The 21,919-nt window shown below is 43.7% G+C and overlaps 1 protein-coding gene across 3 annotated transcripts in view; it reads right to left on the bottom strand.

Moving 5' to 3' along the window:
- Positions 1 to 446: 446 nt before the first annotated feature.
- RNF8 (ring finger protein 8) overlaps positions 447 to 21,919 on the bottom strand; it is a 37,972-nt gene continuing 16,499 nt past the window's right edge. For 2 of the 3 annotated variants that reach the window (XM_030870857.2, XM_060308390.1), the window contains 6 exons: positions 19,115 to 19,855; positions 15,900 to 15,962; positions 11,016 to 11,105; positions 8,847 to 8,954; positions 6,428 to 6,632; positions 447 to 936 (listed from right to left, as the gene is read on the bottom strand). In XM_030870857.2, the coding sequence (XP_030726717.1) occupies positions 920 to 936; positions 6,428 to 6,632; positions 8,847 to 8,954; positions 11,016 to 11,105; positions 15,900 to 15,962; positions 19,115 to 19,855 (1,224 nt within the window). In that variant the 3' untranslated portion in view covers positions 447 to 919. The remainder of the gene's footprint in view (positions 937 to 6,427; positions 6,633 to 8,846; positions 8,955 to 11,015; positions 11,106 to 15,899; positions 15,963 to 19,114; positions 19,856 to 21,919) is intronic. The other variant, XM_030870859.2, reaches the window with a different exon arrangement.

Below are 21,919 nucleotides of genomic sequence, written 5' to 3'. Positions count from 1 at the left end.
AGATTTTCCTAAGCTCCTATTTCCCAAACATCAAACTAGCTTTCTTTGTTTAAAATGGAAAAGCAGTAAAAGAGAAATCACTTTTAATTTTTTTTAAAAAGCATATCAAGTTCTCATAAAATCACTGCCCATGTTTGCTGACATTGGGTAAAATAGATTTGGAAACCACTTCAGAACCCCAGCTGAAAGAAGGGAATTCACTCCATCCCAAAACCAGGTAGCAGTGACTCATCTCTGGAATGAAAAGGAGACATACCAGTTGGGGGCTTAACAGAGCCCATCTGCTACGGCCATGATCTTGGCCTTGGCTTCTTAGGCTGACATGCACTTGAGTCTATCATCGGATAGAGTCACTTTCTTGGTTGCAATTTATGAGCTGCCAGTGTTTACTTGTGAGACTGTCTGGGAGCTGGAAGGGAAGGAAGATAAATACACCAAAGCCCAGCTGAGCAACTGATAGGTTTTACATTTTATTTCCAGGAAATGACATTGTTTTCACAAAGAAGAGGTATGCCATCCTCTCAAAGAGAGGCTGCCTTCGCCTTCAGGGGCAGCCATAGGGATACACCGAACCTGCCCAAAACATATATCAACAGAGGTGTTTCTGAGGTACCAAAACAACAACAACAACAACAACAACAAATTTAAAAAGCACAACAGAAATACATAACCTGTTCAGTGTAGTGAAGCAGAGTCTCTTAAGTACTCTGAAGCAGTCGGTGCTTCAGACAATGGTGGCAGCAGGGATGGCCAACATGGAGGGTCGTGACGGACGACTTCCTAACTCAGTCTCTGTCCCACGTGGCTCTATCCCATGCTCTGTCTCAGAGTGGCCCCACGCCTGTCCATAGAGAATCCTCCAGACCATCCCAAGTTCCCACCGCCTGGCAGTTTTTCAAATGTCCTTGGAGCACGGTCTTCAGGACAGTCTCTTTGCTTTGGAGAGAAAAAAACAGAGAGAGATAAAGGAGAAGCCTGCATGTCCCTCCCCTGGCCTCCCTGCTGCCACCCTCAGTCTTTTCCCCACACAGCAGCCATGGTGAACCAAGAAAATAGACGGCAGATCAAATCACTCTGCTCAAAGCCCACTCCTCACTTCGCCAGAGTAAAAGTCGAAGTCCTTCCAAAGGTCTATAAAGCCCTATACAATGTGCCCCCTGCCCAACCTCCTGACCTCACTTTCTATTCCCCGTCCCATCGTTCACTCCACTCCAGCCACACCACCTCCTTGCTGTTCCTCCTATCCCCTCTGCCTAGGACACCCTTTCCCCAGATGGCAGCATGGCCACTGCCTACTGAGCTTTACTCAAATACCACCTTCTTCAGTGACTACCTTAACTACTCTATCAAAAACTGCCAACGCTCTCCTCATCACTCCCGACCCCTTTCTTGCTTAATTTTTCTCCATAGCACAAATCACATCTAACTTATTAGATTTTCACTTCTTCTATTCTTCATACCTAGAAGGGTGTCTGGCACAAAGCTGGCCTTCAATTAATATCTGTTGGAGGAAAGAAGGAATTACATACACAGCAACAGGCAGGGAGAGGTGCAAGTTTTTCCTCTGTCCAGAGAGAGGGGGGGTGCAAGGGGCTATTCACTGGCCTCTAGTGTTTTCCAATAGCTGTGCTTCCTTGATCCCAGAGAAGCAGGGATCTTGGCTTACACAAAGGGCAATCTCAAGAACTTCCTTGAGGTTAAGGTCTTGAATCCTTTGGTAGGCAGATTGAAAGTGTTATTAAATTTATATACAAGGGAACAATAAGAGTTTTGGGGGGAGACACACATCAAGGGATAAGGCAAGGAAGGACAGTAAGTGACAAAAGAAGAGAAGGGAAGGAAAAAGGGTGGGGCAAAAATGGGATGTGGTGATGGAAGAATAAGAAAAAAAGCTTCTATTAATAAGTCTAATTTTTGATCCCATGGTAATTTTGCAAAGCATGAATTTTTAAGTCAAAATTTTTAGAGAATCCAGTGTTATAAACTACTTGAGTGCATGCAGGTGGACACCCCAACCCATGCCAATCTTGCTGAGTGCCACTTTCTCTTAAACACTGTCCTATGCCAGGCAGCCATGCTGACTTCATGCACATGACACCCTGGATTCTTGAGGCAATACTGGGTAGATTAAAAGTACTTGCTAACAAGTATCCTCTATGGATGAGGTCAACTTGGCAGACACTGTTACTGCTGCCATTCCCCATATAGTCCTTTACAAGGCTCTGTCTTTCAACAAGTGATGATGGGTAACACCAGGGAAAGCCTTCCAGGTGGGCAGGCAGATACCCTCTTCAGAGACTGCGAGTTTCTCCTGTCCTGTGTCTGGATCACGCTCCTCCTAGCCTACAGGAAGCTGGCAAGAGCCACAGGCCATGTGATCTTACCTGGGCCAATCTTCCCAGAGACCACCAACCTCTGGAGGGACCTCTGTCTCAGATTCAGGAAAGCTATGGTTCATAAACCTTTCTCCCCACCTCAGCACCCCTGAAGGCCAAGGCACACTCCCACCAGTAGCCTTGGCTCAATATTATAGTATCAAGGGAGCTGGGAAGTACAGTTTGAAAAAGCCCCTGTACTGAAAATCACTGTTCTAAAGGACCAACTAGATTTTATTTCTAGATCATTTGCTTTTTTCTTTTCTGAGCACAACCCAAAGAAACTGCTAGGGAAAGCTTAAAGTGAGAATGTTAACACTCTTGTCAACCAACCAACACTTAATGAGAACAGAACAAATGGAAATGGGGGAGCAGTTGACAGAAGACTCTGCTCCAGCACCTCCCCAGCTCCAGAGGGAGATCCTCCATAGCGGATGTCACAAAATGTCTTCTCTTCAGGAAAATCTCACGTCAATATCCCAGCAAGCCACAATTACTCATGCGACAAGCACTTACTCAACATTCGTTACCTGCCCCAGCTCCAGGGCACCCTTTCTCCAAACACAGGATCTGGCATCCTAACACTCTCCTCCTCCTCCTCTCCTCTGGATAACCTGGCCTCCCAGACTTTACAAAGGATCTATGGCTAATCAGTCATGAGGCATTACTCCTCCCGTGCGGATATGGGCCTTGAAGACAGCAACCAGCCGAGGAGGCCTGGAGTGGGGCTGCTCTCGGTGGAATCAGAGGCCTGTGCTGCCACAGACGGGCAGGTCCTTCTCTCTGAACTCAGGATCAGAGCAACCGCTGCCCAGGAGGAAAATGGTCCTGCCAGTGTCAGAACTGTGAAAATTACAGGCTTGCCAATTCTAGTTCCCAGATCCTACATTTGGTCCTTTAAAAATTCCCATGCACTGGGGATTAAACCAGCTTTCAATTGGCAAAGAAGGTTGGTATTTGAACTGAGAATTTTCTCTAAACTCCACACTGCAGCCCAATGAAGCTGCTGATGGCTCTGGCACATTTTCCTAAATCAGGCCTCAGAACCTTCTGTCTGTCTCTAGAGAAAACCTCAAAGCTGCACTTGCTGCGATAAATGCAGAAACCGAGACTGGTGCCAGAACTGCTCTCAGCCAGTGAGTGGGACACGGAGGCCGATTCGGTTTACTGTGTTGGCTCCTAGTGTTACTAAAAAGGCAGCAAGACACCAGATTTAGCCTCTGCAGAGAAAAGAGGGGTCTGATATTATCTACTCTGTGGTATTAACTCTGTGTGAGGAGAGTCAGAGATGAATTTAGGACACAGGGTTCTTCTTTCCTTTTCCAGTGGCTGCATGCATCTACCATGCTCAGACTTTTGAGAAAAAACCTGGACAGAGGGCTGGGTGAAGAAAGTACATATGGGTGTGTGGAGAAAAGGGAACCCTCCTGCACTGTTGGTGAGAATGTAAACTGGTACAACCACTATGGAGAACAGTATGGAGGTTCCTCAGAAAATTAAAAATAGAGCTACCACACAACCCAACCCAACAATTCCACTTCTGGGTATTTAACCGAAGAAAATGAAAACATTAACTCAAAAAGATAAATCCATGCCCAATGTTCACTGCAGCATTTTTGGCAATAGCTAAGATATGGAAGCAACTTAGGTGCCCATCGATAGATGAATGAATAAAGAAAATGTGGTATATATATACAAGGGACTATTTCTCAGCTATAAAAAAGAATGAGACCTTCCCATTTGCAACACATGGATGGACCTCGAGTGTATTATGCTAAGTGAAATAAGTCAGGCAGAGAAAGACAAATACCATATGATTTCACTTAAGTCTGGAATCTAAAAAACAAAACAAATGAACAAACATAACAAAACAGAAATAGACTCATAAATACAAAGAACAATATGGTGGTTGCCAGAAGGGAGAGGGATGGGGGAATGTGTGAAACAGGGGAAGTGAATTAACTTCCACTTACAAACTTCCACTTACAAAATAAATTAAGTCACGGGGATGTAATGTATAGCATAGGGAATACAGTCAGTAATATTGTAATCACTTTGTATGGTGAAAGATGGTAACTAGACTTATTATGGTGATCATTCTATAATGCATAAAAATACCAAGTCACTATGTAGTACATCTAAAGCTAATACAACACTGTAAATCAATTATACTTCAAAGAAAAAAATAAAAACAAGAATAACCCCCAAAAAACAAAGAGAAAGTACATGGGTGTCCCCACCCACACAGAGACCCAGCAAACTTAAGCTCAAAGGCTGACCTCGGTCAAATCTGGGTTCCCAGGTCAGTGTTCCTCTCAGAAAGGAAAGAGAAAAGAAAACAGAAGGCATTCACAACACCTCAGTAGACACTTCCTAAGCCTTGGCTGTCCTCATGCTCCTCTGGCACTGTGTAGACATGTCTTGTTTGGGCCACCAAGGGCGGCACTGCTAGAACAGGTCACTGCTTCTCATGCCTCTGTGCTTATGCTAATTCCTCTGCTTGGAAAGCTATGTCCCTAGGGAACCTTTAGGACTCAGTTCAAATGGCACTTCTTCTGTGAAGCTTGCTCCCATACCTCCACCTGTCCAGGCCGAATTGACTGTCCTCTCCTCTGCAATTTTCCAGCACCCTATTATGGAACTTGTCACATTACCTACTTGCTTTTCTGTCTCCTCCGTAGACTATGAGAGCTGAGACAATACCCTGTTTATCTCTTTATCCCAGTGCATAGTGTAGTGTTCCTATAAATGCTTATGGAGTGATGGGAGGTGGAGAGGAAGAGCAATGAATTCTGCCAGATTCAAGTGGCTCCTGGGAGGTAAAAAAACCTATGGGGACTCAAAATTGGGCACAAAGTCCAATAGTACATAGTTGTCAGAAAAGTAGAAAACACTCTGGTTTCAAAGAACTGCCTGAGGACCACCCCACCCTCAGAATGTCTTCGTTGGGCATAACAGGCTCAACACCTGGCCTGTGACAGGCTTGCTGCCCTCACAATGGCTGACCAACAGAGGGCCAATTCCATACCATAGCTGCTTGCAAATCAGCATCAGATTTCTGGCCCTACTCAAAGAGGCTGACATCTGTTGAAGGGCTAGGAGAAAGAGAGTGACAGACAGAAGATCCTGTTCTTAGCAGTGTGGTTTTTAAGCCTCCAGCTTCTCTGGACTTAGAGAAGGGAATATCCAAAGACACACATGAACATGGGTTCCCGATGGCCAGGTGGTGGAAAGCAACTGGAAGGGCAGTGAGCTTTTGGTTCTTCTCCTCTGATTGGCCTTTATGTGCAACCAATTGACCTCACAGCACTTTGGCTCTGAGCTTTCCCAGAGGGTAGTACCGTACTAGATTTCTAAAGGGACTGAACGTGATAATCAGATCCACTCTGCTCCTCTTTACTCTCATCTCTGCCCAATAACCAATCCTTCCGATCCATTGGCTTCCTTGTGCTTTGCCCCAGGACACATTCTTTTGCTACCAGGACATTCAAGTCTCAAGCAGAGTGTCTCTGCAACCTTCAACACAGCAGGCCCCAAGTATGATAAGATCACTTGTTTAAATTAGCAGATATTCACTATGGAAGTATGGTTCCTTGAGGAAACTCACCCACCCCTTCCCTAATCTCTTTATTTAAACTCTCTCTGGCTGGGAAACCTGTTTGTACCACATCCTGTTTATAATTTATTGTATACCCAACCCAAGATTTCTGCAACACCCGGACAGCAACTAAACTGTCTTGAACAACAGCACCATCTAGTGACCAGCAGAGCAAGCTGTGTGACCATGTGTTTTTCTAATCACATCCTTTTTTATCCCCAAAACCAAGACACATACACCTAAGCCTCCCCATTCCCTGCTGGTCAAATAAGTTAATTCTACCTCAACTCTTTCTTACATGTTCATTATCTTTAACTCCCTTTACTTTTCCCAATTTCTTCCACCTCTTCCTTAGCTCAAGAATCATTTATCTTACTCTTCCCTATCCAAAAACTCTGCCTACATTTGTAAGTCCTTTGTTGAGGGGACTTACCTCTTGTTCATACCCACTCACCTTTTCGTTCACTGATGAGGACAATTCGTCGTTCTTTCACTTCCGAGCTCAGATTATCTACCATCTTATTAATGCAATTGTCTAGAACCAGGGAGTGGGTTTTCGACTTGATGTCCTTCCGACAAATGGGGCATTCTATCTTCCGCTTCATCCACTCACTGATACAGTAGGAGCAGAAACTATGTGCACAGTTCAAGGTGACAGCCTATAATGGGAATGTGAACATACAGATCAGAACTGTGATGCTTACTTCCCCAGGGCGGTTGCGATCTCAGAACCAACTCAGATCACACTGCCAACGTGGGTTAGCTACCCTACAAACAAATGTCACTGGACGTAAGTAGGACTAGTAAGCATGTGAATGTTTGGTATAAATACATCACTAATTCTCTCATGAAAACAAATTTATGTCCTAATGGTGAATTAGCACCTCAATTTTAATATATGAAGGGGAACACACAGTGAATACTCAGTATACAGAATGGTAGGAGGCATCATCTTTACTCAAAAGCAGCTAAAAAAGTATATGTAAAAGAGAACTTAGGCTGGGAAAAAATGTAGTGGGTTCAACTGATAGTGCCTTAAGTAAGTAACCAAGCCTGTGAGAAGAGAGAAAGCAGAAGGAAGCCTGTATGTGAGGGGCTCCTATGAGTAACTCCAATGGTCAGCTTTCTGCCAGGACACTTTTCACTCCCCAAAACATAAACCATTCTCCTCATTACTCTTGTTTATGTACATCTCCTAAGATACAACTTTCGTGAGGCTCAAAAGTCTTCCTTCCTGTTTTTAGGATAGCAGTGGAAAATAACACAGAAATCATGTATTTTTCAAATGCCAAGTTGAGACCAGAAAGCCAACTAGGAGACCTTCTCGATAATGAATGAGATAAATTGTCATAAACGGGACTAAAAACCTATCTGATTAAAATGAAACCTCTTCCCAACACTGATTTTAGGAGGTGACCCACAGAAAAGGTCAGGCACATGCTGTAAACCAAACAAAGTCAAGTTATTTGTCTCTTACGTGTCGTGCAGATGCTCTGGGTTGGCTAACTCATCACCCATTCCAACCACCCTTTCCTTGTCTTCTTCTATTAGGGTCTGTAAGCCACGTCAAAAGAGCACGAACTGAGTTTCTCCAAAGTAGGGAATCAAATGACTAGAAACTATGGGGGAAATTATGACCCTAAGTCAAAGTAGATCCAGAGCAAAAGAAACAGGTCTACCCAGGAGAGATTTTTCAGGAGGCTAATAGACCCAATCTCCCTAAAGTCCACCAGAAAAAAGGAAGCAGTGTGTGTATGCATTTTCTTTTTAAAGGAGTCTGAAAAGCACTGTCATTTAACAAATTGAGTTTAACACCTGTAGTGTAAGATGAACTGGACACAGATAGTAGAATGTGTGAAAATAAAAGAGGACTGTGCAGGACTTCCCTGGCAGTCCAGTGGTTAAGACTCCACGCTTCCAATGCAGGGGGTGTGGGTTCCATCCCTAGCTGGGGAACTAAGATCCCACATGCTACACAGTGTGGCCATAAAAAGAAAAAAAAAAAAAGGAGAGCCTGTGCAAAAACAAGACAGGATAACAGGGAATTCCCTGGTGGTCCAGTGGTTAGAACTCTGTGCTTTCACTGCCGAGGGCACAGGTTCAATCCCTGGTTAAGGAAATAAGATCTCACAAGCCGCGCAGCGTGGCAAAAAAAAAAAAAAAAGACAGGATAACCGATGGTAACCCAGGAGAGATGTTTCATTTTCATAAGGAGCCTCAGAGTTCCTGAAATATGTTCCACTTGGCCACTGAATTCCCAGCAACCACACATCAATGGCATTTACCGCCCTGTTCAAAGGCTGCACTGCACACCTACTCTCAGCACTGTGCCCATTCAGAGCAAAGAAAGAATAGTTTTATTGAGCAGCTTTATTCTGATACTTCAAATTTCTAATGCCATCTAATTCTGGACTGTGCCAGAATCAAGTGGTTCCCGGGAGGTAAAAAACCTGTAGGAGTTCAACACTAGGCACAAAATCCAACAGGACATAGTTGTCAGAAAAGTAGAAAGCACAGGACATTCTGACCTGTGGGAGGGTGGGGCAGCTCTCAGGTGGTTCTTTGAAACCAAAGTGTTTTCTCCCCAACACCAAAGAGATAAAGGCTTTATTACAGCCCAAAACACTGATTCTGCCAAACAGATACTCAAGAACAAATGAAATAAGAAAAAAGACAGTGGAGGTAAAGACGACTACAAAAAAAAATGAGAAGTGACCATCTCTAGCAGTCACTTTGAAGTCAAACAGCTACAGTAAGTTCCTGGAGGAAAAACATTCTTCAGAATGTTTCCCTACAGCAGAAGCAGTCTGTGTAGCCGAGGCTCCATTCAGGGCTGGGAGAGTGAGAAGGCATGAGCCACCATTCATAATTACCTCAATGAAGTATTCTGAACAAATAATACACTGGAGCTCATTCTCTAGCACGTCATTCACATGGCTAAGAACTTCCTCCTTCTGTGCTTGCACCTTCGCCTTCTCTTCCTGCAAAAACACACAACCCCACCTGTCATTCGGGAGAACCAACGAGAATGCAAAACAGGACAGGAAGCAGGGTTATTAGTCTGCAATAGGATTCAGAAGGAATCTAAATTAAAAATTCACCCTGGCACAGCAACACGAGAATAAAACTCTTTCCGCAAGGGTTACTGTTTCTCAGAACTGCTTTCTAATATAGGACACTATCTTCCTTTTTTTCCCTCTCTCGACTTCTTTAGTATGTATTCGCATTGCAGGTTCTGTCTCCTTCCCAAAAATTAACCAAATGATAAAAACTGAAGGTAGCATACCCACTCCACCAACCACCCAAGACCAGAATGAGGCATTAAGTATCCTATAGCAAACTGCAGTTCAGAGGTGATACAAAATCATCCCAAGCAACCAAGAACTCACTGGATAAGAAAGAAATGAGGAACAGTCCATAAAGGTAGGAAGCTTGAATTAGTGTGTAAGGTCCATTCCATTCTTTGCAGCTGCCTCTGCTATAAAATAAGGATAATACCTATGTTCCCTAGAGGCAGGAGGCTAGAGAGATGGCCTCTTGAAGTACCTTCAGGCCCCACACTCTGTGATGCTTGTCACTTCCCACTCCTGCAGTGCAATTTCCCTGTGCTTTCCCCAACAGGTCAGACTGCTTGTAGACACACTTTTTAAGGAGGATCTAGGTGTGCTCTTTTTATTTTTTTTTTTTTGGCGGTACGCGGGCCTCTTACTGTTGTGGCCTCTCCCATTGCGGAGCACAGGCTCCGGACGCGCAGGCTCAGCGGCCATGGCGCACGGGCCCAGCCGCTCTGCGGCATGTGGGATCTTCCCGGACAGGGGCACAAACCTGCGTCCCCTGCATCGGCAGGCGGACTCTCAACCACTGCGCCACCAGGGAAGCCCAGGTGTGCTCTCTTGAAGCCAACATTTATTAAGTTAACACCTCATCTCCAAAACAGAAAGGATGAGGAGCCCCTGAGGCGGAGAGGAAAAGCCATTTAGGGTATATTTGATATACCCTAAATATTAGGGTTCATTTATTTCTCATGTTTTACTTTCTCTTCTAATCAAAGCAAAGACTGTCAGACTGCTTAGGGCAGTGAAGAGGGACTGACTGGACCCAGTTATAACTAGAGTCAAGTTCCCTGAAAACTTTTGAATTACTGGATTTAAAAAGATGTGGTGGTTTCTTGGAGGCTGGGGAAGAAGGAACTATGTGATTTAAACAGAGGATAAGGATATCAAACAAACAAGAAAGTCTCCTCCTTTTCTGTATTCTGCTCCAGATATGTACATGAGGAGGGGTAGGCTGAGAGATGCAGTCAGACTCAAGCATAAGTTTCAGGTCAGAGGATGCAAACTGGTGGCCTGTGGACTGGATCCAGCCTGCAGGCTTATTTAGTCTGGCATTCATGGTATCAAAAAACACTGAACTGTTACCAATACTTGAAAACTGGGATACTTTACATAAACATTTGGATTTCCATCTTCCATGGAAAACTCAGATCGGACAACACTGGGCTTGCATATCTGGATGGCAATGACTGGCTGCATCAGAGAAGAGCTGCCTCTGGGGGTGGGGGTGAGGGTGCACCTCTGCCTCACAGCTCCCCACTATGTTCTTACACCCAGGCCACTTTACTCCTATTATCGGTCTGACCCCAGTGGGCACTTGAGTTTACAACCCCTAATTTAAGAGTTCCACTGATTCGATACGGGGAATAACTACATAAATGCATCAAGATGAACTATTTTTTATTTTGACTACACCACCCCTTAGCCTATGTGAGTGAAACACTCTGAAGGAGCATTTACCACAGACAGTGGACTAGTCTCCAGGATGTGTCTTATTCCCAGCATTTTGCTTCTGGATAAAGGAAGGAAATAGATGTTGTCTTACAGGCAGAACCTTCTACAGCCCTAACTAATTTTACAGATTATTTCCCTTGAGGAAGGAAACAGCCATAACCTCTCCCTTCATTCACCATACCAACCTTTGCACTGTGGAAAATGCTGAGTTGCATGTGCTAACCAAATTCTAAACCTTCACCTTCTTTCCAGTACCTTGGTCTGCTCCAATTCTTTGTTCTTGGCTTGAATGATTGCTTCAAAGTCCTTCTTGCTGCGATTTAGCTCTTCCATCAGAGCCCGATGCTGCAGAAACATAGCAGATACATACTCAAGATGCGTTACACTGCATTGTTCCTTTCAGCCACCATGCCTGTCTCTCCCTCTGTCAGCAGCTTTGGTTCAAGAGATCAATGGATTGGCAATTTCAAAATAATGTTTTTGTTCCGTCAGGACATCCCACTTACATACTGCTTTTTTCAGGGAAAGGGGCAGATAGGGAGGGATGCCATCAAATCTATTAATCCCTCTGGAAATAACCCAACTTCTGTGGCCATCCAAATCAACTGAAGAATTTACACTGCCTTCCAGAGAGTCTGATTCTGTGGGTTTGGCTTGGGTCCCAGGGATGTACATTTTTTACAAAGCCACACAACTGATCCTGAGAACAAATGCTCAAGAACTAGTAACTCACTCTAAGGTTACCCAGCACTGGTAGCAGCTTTTAAAAAATAATCAGGGAAATATGGATTCAGGAAAACTAGATAATCATTTTCTTTGAAATGAAAAAGACTTTTAACTATTTATTCTATAAATCACATACTACATGCTCATAAGGTAATGCTGCCTGAACTCTGGCTGTGTCTTCTGGAAGCTGGCATGCCCAAGAGCTAGCAGCTCATTCATTGTGACTAACTGCCTACATCAAATGTCAAGAGGTTCCATTTCTATGAAACATAATTTCTGAGCTCCCTCATACTTAAGTATAGCTTATATTTTAAATCTCATTTCAAATCCTTTTTTAAAGAAGGTGATCTTTCTTTTCTATTATTTTAATTCTTTTATTTGGTGTTTTTCTTTTTTTTTCTGTTTTAATGAGAACTATATTTTCAAATGGTGGACTCTTTCTGCCCATAACTAAACTGAGGAAGACCTGCTGACTTAAAAGTCCATGGGTTGGGAATTCCCTGGTGGTTCAGTTCTTAGGGTTCTGTGCTTCCACTGCAGGGGGCACTGGTTCGATCCCTGGTGGGGGAACTAAGATCCCAGATCCCACAAGCCATGTGGCATGGCCAAAAAGAATAAATAATAATATTGTATCTATGTTAAATCTGCTGAATTTAATAACAGTGCTAGGATGATGTAAGAGAACGCCCTTGTTTTGAGGAAACAAATACTGAAGTACTTTAGGGTAAAGGGACATAAAACATGCAATTACTTTTAAATACTTAAGTACTTTGGGGTAAAGGGACATAATATATGCCATTACTTTTAAATAATTCATAAAGAAATATACACATGGAGAAAGAGAGAAAATGGTAAAGCAACTCTTGGTAGCTGAACCAATACCAGAAACTGCCTACCTCCACATTTCATATACATAAGAAAAACAGGGCTTCCCTGGTGACACAGTGGTTGAGAATCCGCCGGCCGACGCAGGGGACACGGGTTCAAGCCCTGGTCTGGGAAGATCCCACATGCCGTGGAGCAACTAGGCCCATGAGCCACAACTACTGAGCCTGCGCGTCTGGAGCCTGTGCCCCGCAACAAGAGACGCCAGTACAGTGAGAGGCCCGCGCACCGCGATGAAGAGTGACCCCTGCTTGCCGCAACTGGAGAAAGCCCTCGCACAGAAACGAAGACCCAACAAGCCAAAAATAAATAAATAAACAAACCAATGAACCAACATATAAAAAAAAAAAGAAAGAAAGAAAATCCCCCAAGTCAGTTAGCTAATTTACACTTTGCAGCTGAAAGTGTGCTTTGCTGATAACTCAGCTGACTCCAATTCACCTTCTACATGTCCAGAATCACACTATATAACGGACATTCTGAAAACAGAAATGGACTTAGAATCCCAGTAACTTACAAAGTCTAGTCACTTAACCAAGTCACTTAACTACTTGCGGTTAAAGTATAGTTACTTATAAGATGCAAACATCAAAATGGCATTTGTGATGAGTGCGTTGTAAAATGCAAAGTGCTATATAAGTACGGGTAGTTTCTAAAACTGTGTTTGTGCTTTTTTACCCTTTTATAGCTGTGTTTAAAATGTTGGCTAGAAGAGTTAAAACTTGAAGAAACATTTTCTTTTGCACAGGAGTCCTTTTATGCTCATTGTTTGCTTATAAGGAAATACTTTGGAATAAGAATTTAACCATTTTCTGCGCACCTACATAGAAGGTAATAAATTATTACACTGTCTATAACTCAGCAGCCTTTCTAGGCTAGTACCTATTTCTGGCTTCTTTTAGGAGACACAGTCATAACAAAAATATTTAATGTGCCAGGCATTGTGCAAAGTGGCTTACATACATTGTGTAATTCTCACAAAAACTCTTGAGTTTGATGCAATTATTATTTCATCATCAGTAAAATGGGGAAAACAACAGCAGTTACCTCACAGGGCTGTTGTTAAGGATTTGAAAAGACTATACATAGAGCATTTAGCACAGTGCCTGGCCAAAAGTTCACTGCTACACACAGTTTACCATTTGTAGGTACGTTCATTTTACAGATAAACAGACACAGAAAAAGGCAAGTGCAAGCAACAGGATTTTCAACTCAAGTCTGACTTCCCAAGTTTCTGCTGCTTGCTTTCTTCTTCCTTTTTTTAAAATTATCTCCTCGTACAGTAGGGGGAAATAGTAAATCCCCATGATAGTGGCTGAACTTAAAGCCAGGAAACACCTAATTTAATTGTCTTTGACTGTCCTCACCCCCTACCAACGCCTGGCAAAGTGAGCTGCTCACTAAGTTCTTGAACTAATGAAAGACTAGGTTTCTAACCCGGGCGAGCTAGATCTTTCTGGGCTGGGTAGAGTCTCCTCATCTCTGAGCTGGTATCCCTGGCTGCAGACCTGAAGAGGCTGTTCAGGTCCTGTTCGAGGAAACGGACTTGTCTTCCCCTCCTCAAAAAACAAGGGCCACTGCCCTCCGACCCACTAGGACTTGAAGGGTCCCAACCTACATTCACCTGTGATAACTCCTATACATCTCCACCACCGCCATGGCGACATTTTTGGAGCCCAGCTCTCCCCTGCCTTCCTCTTGGCAGGTGCCGAAGGTGGTGTTTCTGAAAAGATATTATTCAAGACACACATTTTAAAATGTGTGGTCTGGGGGCTTCCCTGGTGGTGCAGTGGTTAAGAATCCGCCTGCCAATGCAGGGAACACAGGTTTGAGCCCTGGTCCGGGAAGATCGCACATGCTGTGGAGCAACTAAGCCTGCGTGCCACAACTACTGAAGCCTGCGCGCCTAGAGCCCGTGCTCCACAAGAGAAGCCACCGCAATGAGAAGCCCGCGCACCGCATTAAGAGTAACCCCTGCTTACCGAAACTAGAGAAAGCCCGCGCACAGCAACAAAGACCCAATGCAGCCAAAGATAAACTAATTTTAAAAAATAAAAAAACAATAAAATGTGAGGTCTGCAGAAAAAAAGCAGTTATGTCAGAAGTCCTGAGTATTCATCTTGGCCACTAATTAGATGCATGTGCCTTAATTTTCTCATTTATAAAATGGGAAAATAGGTGCCCCCCTACGTTGGGGTTAATAAGAAAAAAAATAACATATATGAGAGCACTCAGAAAAGTTTTTAAAGCTCTATGTAAATATAAGTTATTATAATTATAGGCCTGGAAAATGAAAAAGAACAGCTTCAGAAGGACCACCAGGTGGACCGAACAATAACCATGTTTCATTTGAGAGTGGTAGGTCCCCCAGGCATGCTGTTATAGAACCATGACCTAAAAGTATCCTATTTTAGGTTAATGAATGGAGACTGGCCAAATGCATCATGCTAAATGATAGTGTGTTTTCCAGTCTGTCTCAGTAGAGGGTGAGGTGTTGTGGGTGCAGGGTGCTTAATGATTCCTCAGGGATTTCCAAGAGCAGAACCTTACTCTTTTCCAGTCAATTTCAAAACATTATCTGAATATTAATTTAATAATCCTCTAAATGGGAAACATGCCTACCCCCCCACCCTAGAAAATACACAAGCTTAGAAAATAAAATTCTAAAAAGACTGAATTTTTCACCTAATGCTTTCCAAGGCTGTTTGTGCACCCAAGGTAGGCACCCTCCCAAGCATGAAGTAATATGTGATTGTTAGCACTGTAAAAAGGTTGGGAGGTAGGTAAGCAATAAAAGAACCGAATGATAAATTCTCCTGAACAAATTCTAATGCGATTACTCATTTTTCTCAAGGAGATGCAAACACTTACCTCCTGACTTATAACAAACTACTAATCATTACACATAAAGAAGACAAAGCAGGTTTTAAAGATGCAAAAGAACTCATAAAAAAATAAACAGAAGAGAGAGGTAGTCAAGTTAAACTAAATAAATTACAGGCAATCTTTTAGGATAATTTTATTCCTGTGAGCCTTGCCTCCTTCAGTAAATTGATACGTTTTGCTGAAGGTTAAACTGCACATTCTCAACCTAACCTAAAATGCTTAATTGGAACATTCTCAGATGGTTTCAGGATGGCTTCAGCTCAGGAATGGTGAGGTAATGGAGGCCCTTGCAGGCCCTGGTGGCCAAGTCACAGCTCTCAATTTCCCTCTGCTGCTCTCACCTTTCTGGAAGCGCAGCCACTCTCCTAGAGAGCCTCCTAATTGCTACAGGCTCATTTCATCTTCACCAAAGCAACTCGTGCTCAAATGAAGATGTAAGCTTTCATGCTGAGGTCTGGCATGTCTGTGAGGCTCCAAGTCTCCGACCTGATGGCATGAGCAGCTGCCACCTGCTCTGTCTACAGACTGGAGATGCCACAGAGGTGTGCACTAAGCAGCAGAGGCAGCCGGTGGCCACAAGAAGCCTGGTTGCCCCCCACTCCACCACCCACTATAAGCTCAGGACAATGGCAAGAGATTTACCTCCTGCAGAGTCTGGGCCAGCTGTTGCTTCAGGTCCTCTTCTCCTTGTTCTTTCTCCAAACGCTGCAAAGCCAAAAACAAAATGTAAGGTTACCATGCAGGAAGGGGGAAAAAGGGACAAAATCCAGTAACAAGCAGAGCAGACCTGCTAGCGTGAGCATCTGGAAACGACAGGGGGCAGGGAGTGGGTGGAAAATCTCCCATTTTACTTCAAGCTGTTGGCAGTAAGGGACTTAAGCAGAATTAAACTGCTCAAATACTGCACACCTCAGGGCTGTCACCTTCAAGCCACCACTCAGGGTGTTCTGGAGAAACTCTGGATTAATACTCCAAGTCCCCTTCACTGGCTAATGCTGTGACTCCCAAAAGGATGTAAACTGAGAGCTTCTGAGTCACCAAGTATCTAAACTGAAACACAATCCCCTGAGCTGGCACTCACAAGCTCCACCATGTTTCTTTCCTCAATTCTGGCCACTCTGTCTCTCACTCTGAGTCTTTACCACTTCTAGCCCATAAACTGCTCCTCCTCCTGCCTTGCCTGAGCTTATGCTATGTCTCCTCCATCCGCCCCCTTGAATGTAGATGCCTCCTACATCATCACTCCCCTACATCCAGCATCTTCCAGAAGAACCTCTGGGCCCTTCCCTCCTTAAGAATTACCTACCCGGGACTTCCCACGTAAGACTCTGCACTCCCAAGGCAGGGGGTCCAGGCTCGATCCCTGGTTGGGGAACTAGATCCCACATGCATGCCACAACTAAGAAGTCCGCATGCTGCAACTAAGAAGTCTGCATGCCACAACTAAGAAGTCTGCATGCCACAACTAAGAGTCTGCATGCTGCAACTAAGAAGTCCATATGCCACAACTAAGAAGCCCACACGCTGCAACTAAAAGATCCCATGTGCCGCAACAAAGACCTGGCACAGCCAAAATAAATAAATAAATAAAATATTTAAAAAGAAAGAATTACCTACCCATTTAATATGCCAACTGGAAATGGTTCTCTAATTTAAATATACTGAAACTGTTCTGATTATTTTGTGTGTATAATACATCTTTGTCTCCTCAACCAGATATATTCCTTAATGGCAAAAACCATTTATTAAGTATCTTTATAACTACCCAAACTCAAGTATAGTGCCAGGTAATGTGGGTACTCAAAAAAAAAATCTGTGTGGCTAATATGTATAAAATAGATAACTAAAAAAAAAAAGAATGACGTGGAGAATTCGGTAACATACAGGGTCCTCCTTCCATTATAGTAGTTGAAAATGCTACATCCTTGCTTTCATGATGTCCTCTGAACCCAAAGTGCTATCCTGGAACAACCAGACACCCTCAGAAACTGGTTACTTGAGGTTACAGGGAGTGCAAGATTCCACCCCATGGGGTGGTGGTGGAAGTATCATACAATAACATTTAATTTCCAGAGGAGCAGCAGAAGTGATTCCAGGCTTGTGTTGAGACCCCAGCATTAGCACTGCTGGCCCTGCAGGTGAGATGTTTGTGCCCAGTGACAACAGCATAGCATCTTCCTTGGACTAGGTCTGTCTCATTCCTGACTGTGTAGTTTCCAGCCTTGTTTTCCCAGTCCCCCAGCAACTAATGTTGTTTAAATAAATTCCTTATATTGCAAAAAAAAAAAAAAAAAAAGTCTGTGGGAATTCCCTGGCAGTCCAGTTGTTAGGACTCCATACGCTCAATGTTGAGGGCCCGGGTTTAATCCCTGGTTGGCGAAATAAAATCCCACAAGCCACACAGCGCAGCCAAAAAAAAAAAAATTCTGTGTGAAGTAGCAAGGGTTAAATGAGTTTCTGAGCAAGCAGTAGGGGTAGGATAAATTCTTAGGGCTTGGTGGGAGAGGGGAATGCAACTAATAAACAAAGGACTAGATATACGTCACTAGGAGCGATTTATATATGGCCCTCTCATTCCTGGAGAAATTCTCTAAACCAGTCCTTTTTGCCTTTCTTTACCATTTTGATAAGGAAAAAGATTTCACAGCTATATCTTGAAGCATGCTCAAAGGAGCCACAAATATTAACAGTAACTCTTGTTCCTGAGCACATAAGCCTTTAAAGAGAGCTCTACTCTGGTGAAGGTGTCATATACTAAATATGTGAAGATAAACCTCCATCTATTAATTTCAAGAATTAGTCCAGGCTGGAAAAGGGCAGCAAAAAGGTACACATAAGCAAGCAGTGTATACCCTTAGAAAGACCTATTTAATCCATGGCCTTGGCTAAGACCAGCAGTTTATGGGGGATAGCTGAGATTAGAATGAAATCTACAAATTGTTCAGAAATAAGCCAACACAACTGGTTGTTTCTTACCCTGAGTAAAGTACATGAAAGAGAAAAGCTTATTCACTTCAATCCTGATTGGCCCCTCTTAGTTCTAAGTCAACAATGGGGAATTCTTGACATTCAGTATTACCTGAGCAAGTAGGTGAGAGTAAAACATGTGGCTCTTGCCAGATGGGAACTGACATTTTGAGCAGAACCAGGATCAGCCATAGCCTAGAAGCTTTGTGCAAGTGCTTGTCATCTAATCCCAAATGACTTGGGGATGCAGACACATTTGCCCTCACCTTGACACAGCTAAGACAGTCATTATTTTATCTACTAAAGGCCCTGTGGGAGGTGGCTTATCACTCAACCCAACAACTGAGTCATGATGTACCTGTCCCCTCCCATGCTGGCTACTCAGGTCAGACACAAACATTTTCTGCCTTTCTAGCCTCCCACTTCCTAGGTTAGCTACAGAGCTAACAAGTTGCCAGGTAAATCAAGGGCAGAGTAATCAGGTGACCTACACCTGCCTTGGGTACAGAAATTTGGCTTTGACCTCAGAACAGAGAAAGATTACTCATGAAGACAACTATTGCGTTAATTGGGGTGTGCTGTAATTTGGGGGCATCTTCACCTTCATCCAACCTCTCTCTGAATTTACCTCAGTTCTGAGATGCCTCACCTTTGCATCCTGTTATATCTTGGCTGGTTCTGCCAGTCACCTTTCCCCATCTTGACATCCCAACTCTGGCTCTTGATCTGATCATCATGCTGAACCTCAAAGTTTTCTGTTCCCATTACATCTCCTGTCCCTGGCACTCAGCACTTGGTCCCTGATCCAGAAACAGAGAGTTCTGGCCAGAGGCTCACGAAGGGCCTGCCCATCCCAAGGGTCACTCTTGTCCTTCCCTCCTGTGTGGTACCTGGAGATGCTGCTGCTCTTCCTGGAAAGTCTTCTCCAGCTGCTCCACTCTGGCCTGCTGTTGGGCCTGCTCTTCACACAGCTGGGACTGTAAATCCTGCAGTTCCTGCTCCATTTTCACAATTTTCTTTGAGTTCCCTTTTTGGGTCTGCTTTTTCACATTCAGAACAGCTACCTGCTTTTCCTGCAACTGTGTTTTCAGCTTTAGAATCCTGGACATCGTTACCTTAAACAGCTCTAAGCGGCTCTGAGATGCTGAAGGATTTGAGGCTTTCTGCTTCTTATAATGAAGCTCTACAACTTTTGCAGGGCCTGGGTCAACATGAGCCCCTGTGGTCTTCCCACTTAGCTGAAGAGAAGTCAACTTAGGATCCAAATATTCAGAGGGTTGACTAGCCACTTCACCTTTCCCATGTGACTTCACTGGCTGACCAGGTTCACAAGACACTTTACTTATTTTGGATTTCAAATTTGAGGGGCCTTCAGCTCCAGAACCCTCTAATTCATTCAAACTAAATTTCCTTTTAGCTCTCAAGCCCTTATTTTTTTCCATCATCTGGTCACTTTTTGGGGAAAGACAAGGATAAATCCTCTCCCAGTCTTCTTCAGTAACTTCATATTCATACTCTGCATTCTCCTTATTTTCCAGAGGCACCCCAAGCTGGATGTGATCTCCATTATGGATAGAATAGACCTTTAAAGGTTCTAGACGTTCTCTGTTCAGCCAAACACCATTCAGACTCTGGGGAAAGGAAAAGAAAGACAAAATAAGTTTCATGATTTCTCTCCTCTTAATGGAATTTCCCTCCTGCTGCTGCAAAACCTTCTGTCTTTTCAGAAAGAAAATCCTTGGAGGCAGAGTCAAGATGGCGGTGTGGGAAGACACGGAATTAGTGTCTCCCCACAACTAGGGTGCCTGCCACCACTGGTGGGGGACTCTGATGCCCAAGGAGATGGGAAGAACCCCAAAGTGAACCGGTAGGACATAGGGGGACTGAGGGGGGAGGAGAAGTGGAGGCCAGATAGGATTGGCACCCCTGAGGCCAGGGAGATCAGGAGAGGCAGGCGGGAGGGGCCCTCCAGAAGGAGCGAGAGAGATGGGGAGCATGACTGCCCCACCCACTCAAGCCCAGGAAGCCTGCTGGGCTCCCAGGTGAGGTCCCCTGCCCTCTGAGACCGGGGGTGGGGGGCACGCCTGGGCCCCTTCTGTTCCTTGAGCCTAAGCCCCACCCCCCACAGCCCCCAGGGCCTTTTCCAGCCCTGTGGGTCCTGCGCATTGGCTCCACCCACCACCCAAACCTCACCCTTGATTAGGCCCCACCTTCCATAGCCAAGGCCTTCCCCCCACCCCGCCCTTTTTTTCTTTTCTTTTCCCTCTTCCTCTTTTTTCCTATTGTGATGTACCTTCCAGTTGTTGATTCATCTATATTTTTATTTTTATATTCTTTCTAACATATCTGTTCATTTCCTAGTCTAATTTTATTTTTTATTCTGTTACTGTTTTTTTTTTTTTACCCCACATGGCTTGCGGGATCTTAGTTCACAAGCTCAGGGTTGGGCTGAAGCTCCTGCGGTGGGAGCTCCGAGTCCAAACTACTGGACTAACAGAGAACCTCAGACCCCAGGGAATATTCATCAGAGTGAGGTCTCACGGAGTTCATCATCTTAGCACCAAGACCCAGCTCTGCCCAATAGCCTACAAACTCCAGTGTTGGAAACCTCAGGCCAAACAACCAGTAAGACAGGAACACAATCCCAATCATAAAAAAGAAAAAAGAGAGATGGCAAAAAAATACGTCACAGGTGAAGGAGCAAGGTAAAAACCTACAAGACCAAGTAAATGAAGAGGAAATAGGCAATCTACCTGAAAAAGAATTCAAAGTAATGACAGTAAAGATGATCCAGAATCTTGGAAATAGAATGGAGGCACAGATTGAGAAAATATAAGAAATGTTTAACAAAGATCTAGAAGAACTAAAGAACAAACAAACAAAGATGAACAACACAATAACTGAAATGAAAAATAAACTAGAAGGAATCAATAACAGAATAACTGAGGCAGAAGAACGAATAAGTGAGGTGGAAGACAAAATAGTGGAAATAACTGCTGAGGAGCAGAATAAAGAAAAACGGATGAAAAGAATTGAAGACAATCTCAGAGACTTATGGGACAACACTGAATGCACCAACATTCGAATTATAGGGGTCCCAGAAGAAGAAGAGAAAAGAGTCTGAGAAAATATTTGAAGAGATTATAGTTTAAAACTGCCCTAACATGGGAAAGGAAATAGTCACCCAAGTCCAGGAAGCACAGAGAGTCCCATACAGGATAAACCCTAGGAAAAACACACCAAGACACATATTAACCAAACTAACAAAAATTAAATTCAAAGAAAAAGTATTAAAAGCAGCAAGGGAAAAACAAAAAATAACATACAAAAAAGGAATCCCCATAAGGTTATCAGTGATTTTTCAGCGGAAACTCTGCAGGACAGAAGGGAGTGGCAGGATATACTTAAAGTGATGAAAAAGAAAAACCTACAACCAAGATTATCCTACCCAGCAAGGATCTCATTCAGATTCAATGGAGAAGTCAAAAGCTTTTCAGACAAGTAAAAGCTAAGAGAATTCAGCACCACCAAACCAGCTTTACAACAAATGCTAAAGAAACCTCTCTAAGCGGGAAACAAGAGAAGAAAAAGACCCACAAAAACAAACCCAAAACAGTTAAGAAAATGGTAATAGGAACATATATATCGATAATAACCTTGAATGTAAATGGATTAAATACCCCAACTAAAAGACA

Source organism: Globicephala melas, chromosome 11 (genome assembly GCF_963455315.2).
Source record: "Globicephala melas chromosome 11, mGloMel1.2, whole genome shotgun sequence".
Classification (NCBI taxonomy): Eukaryota; Metazoa; Chordata; class Mammalia; order Artiodactyla; family Delphinidae; genus Globicephala; species Globicephala melas.
This window is presented reverse-complemented; position numbering and strand designations above follow the sequence as displayed.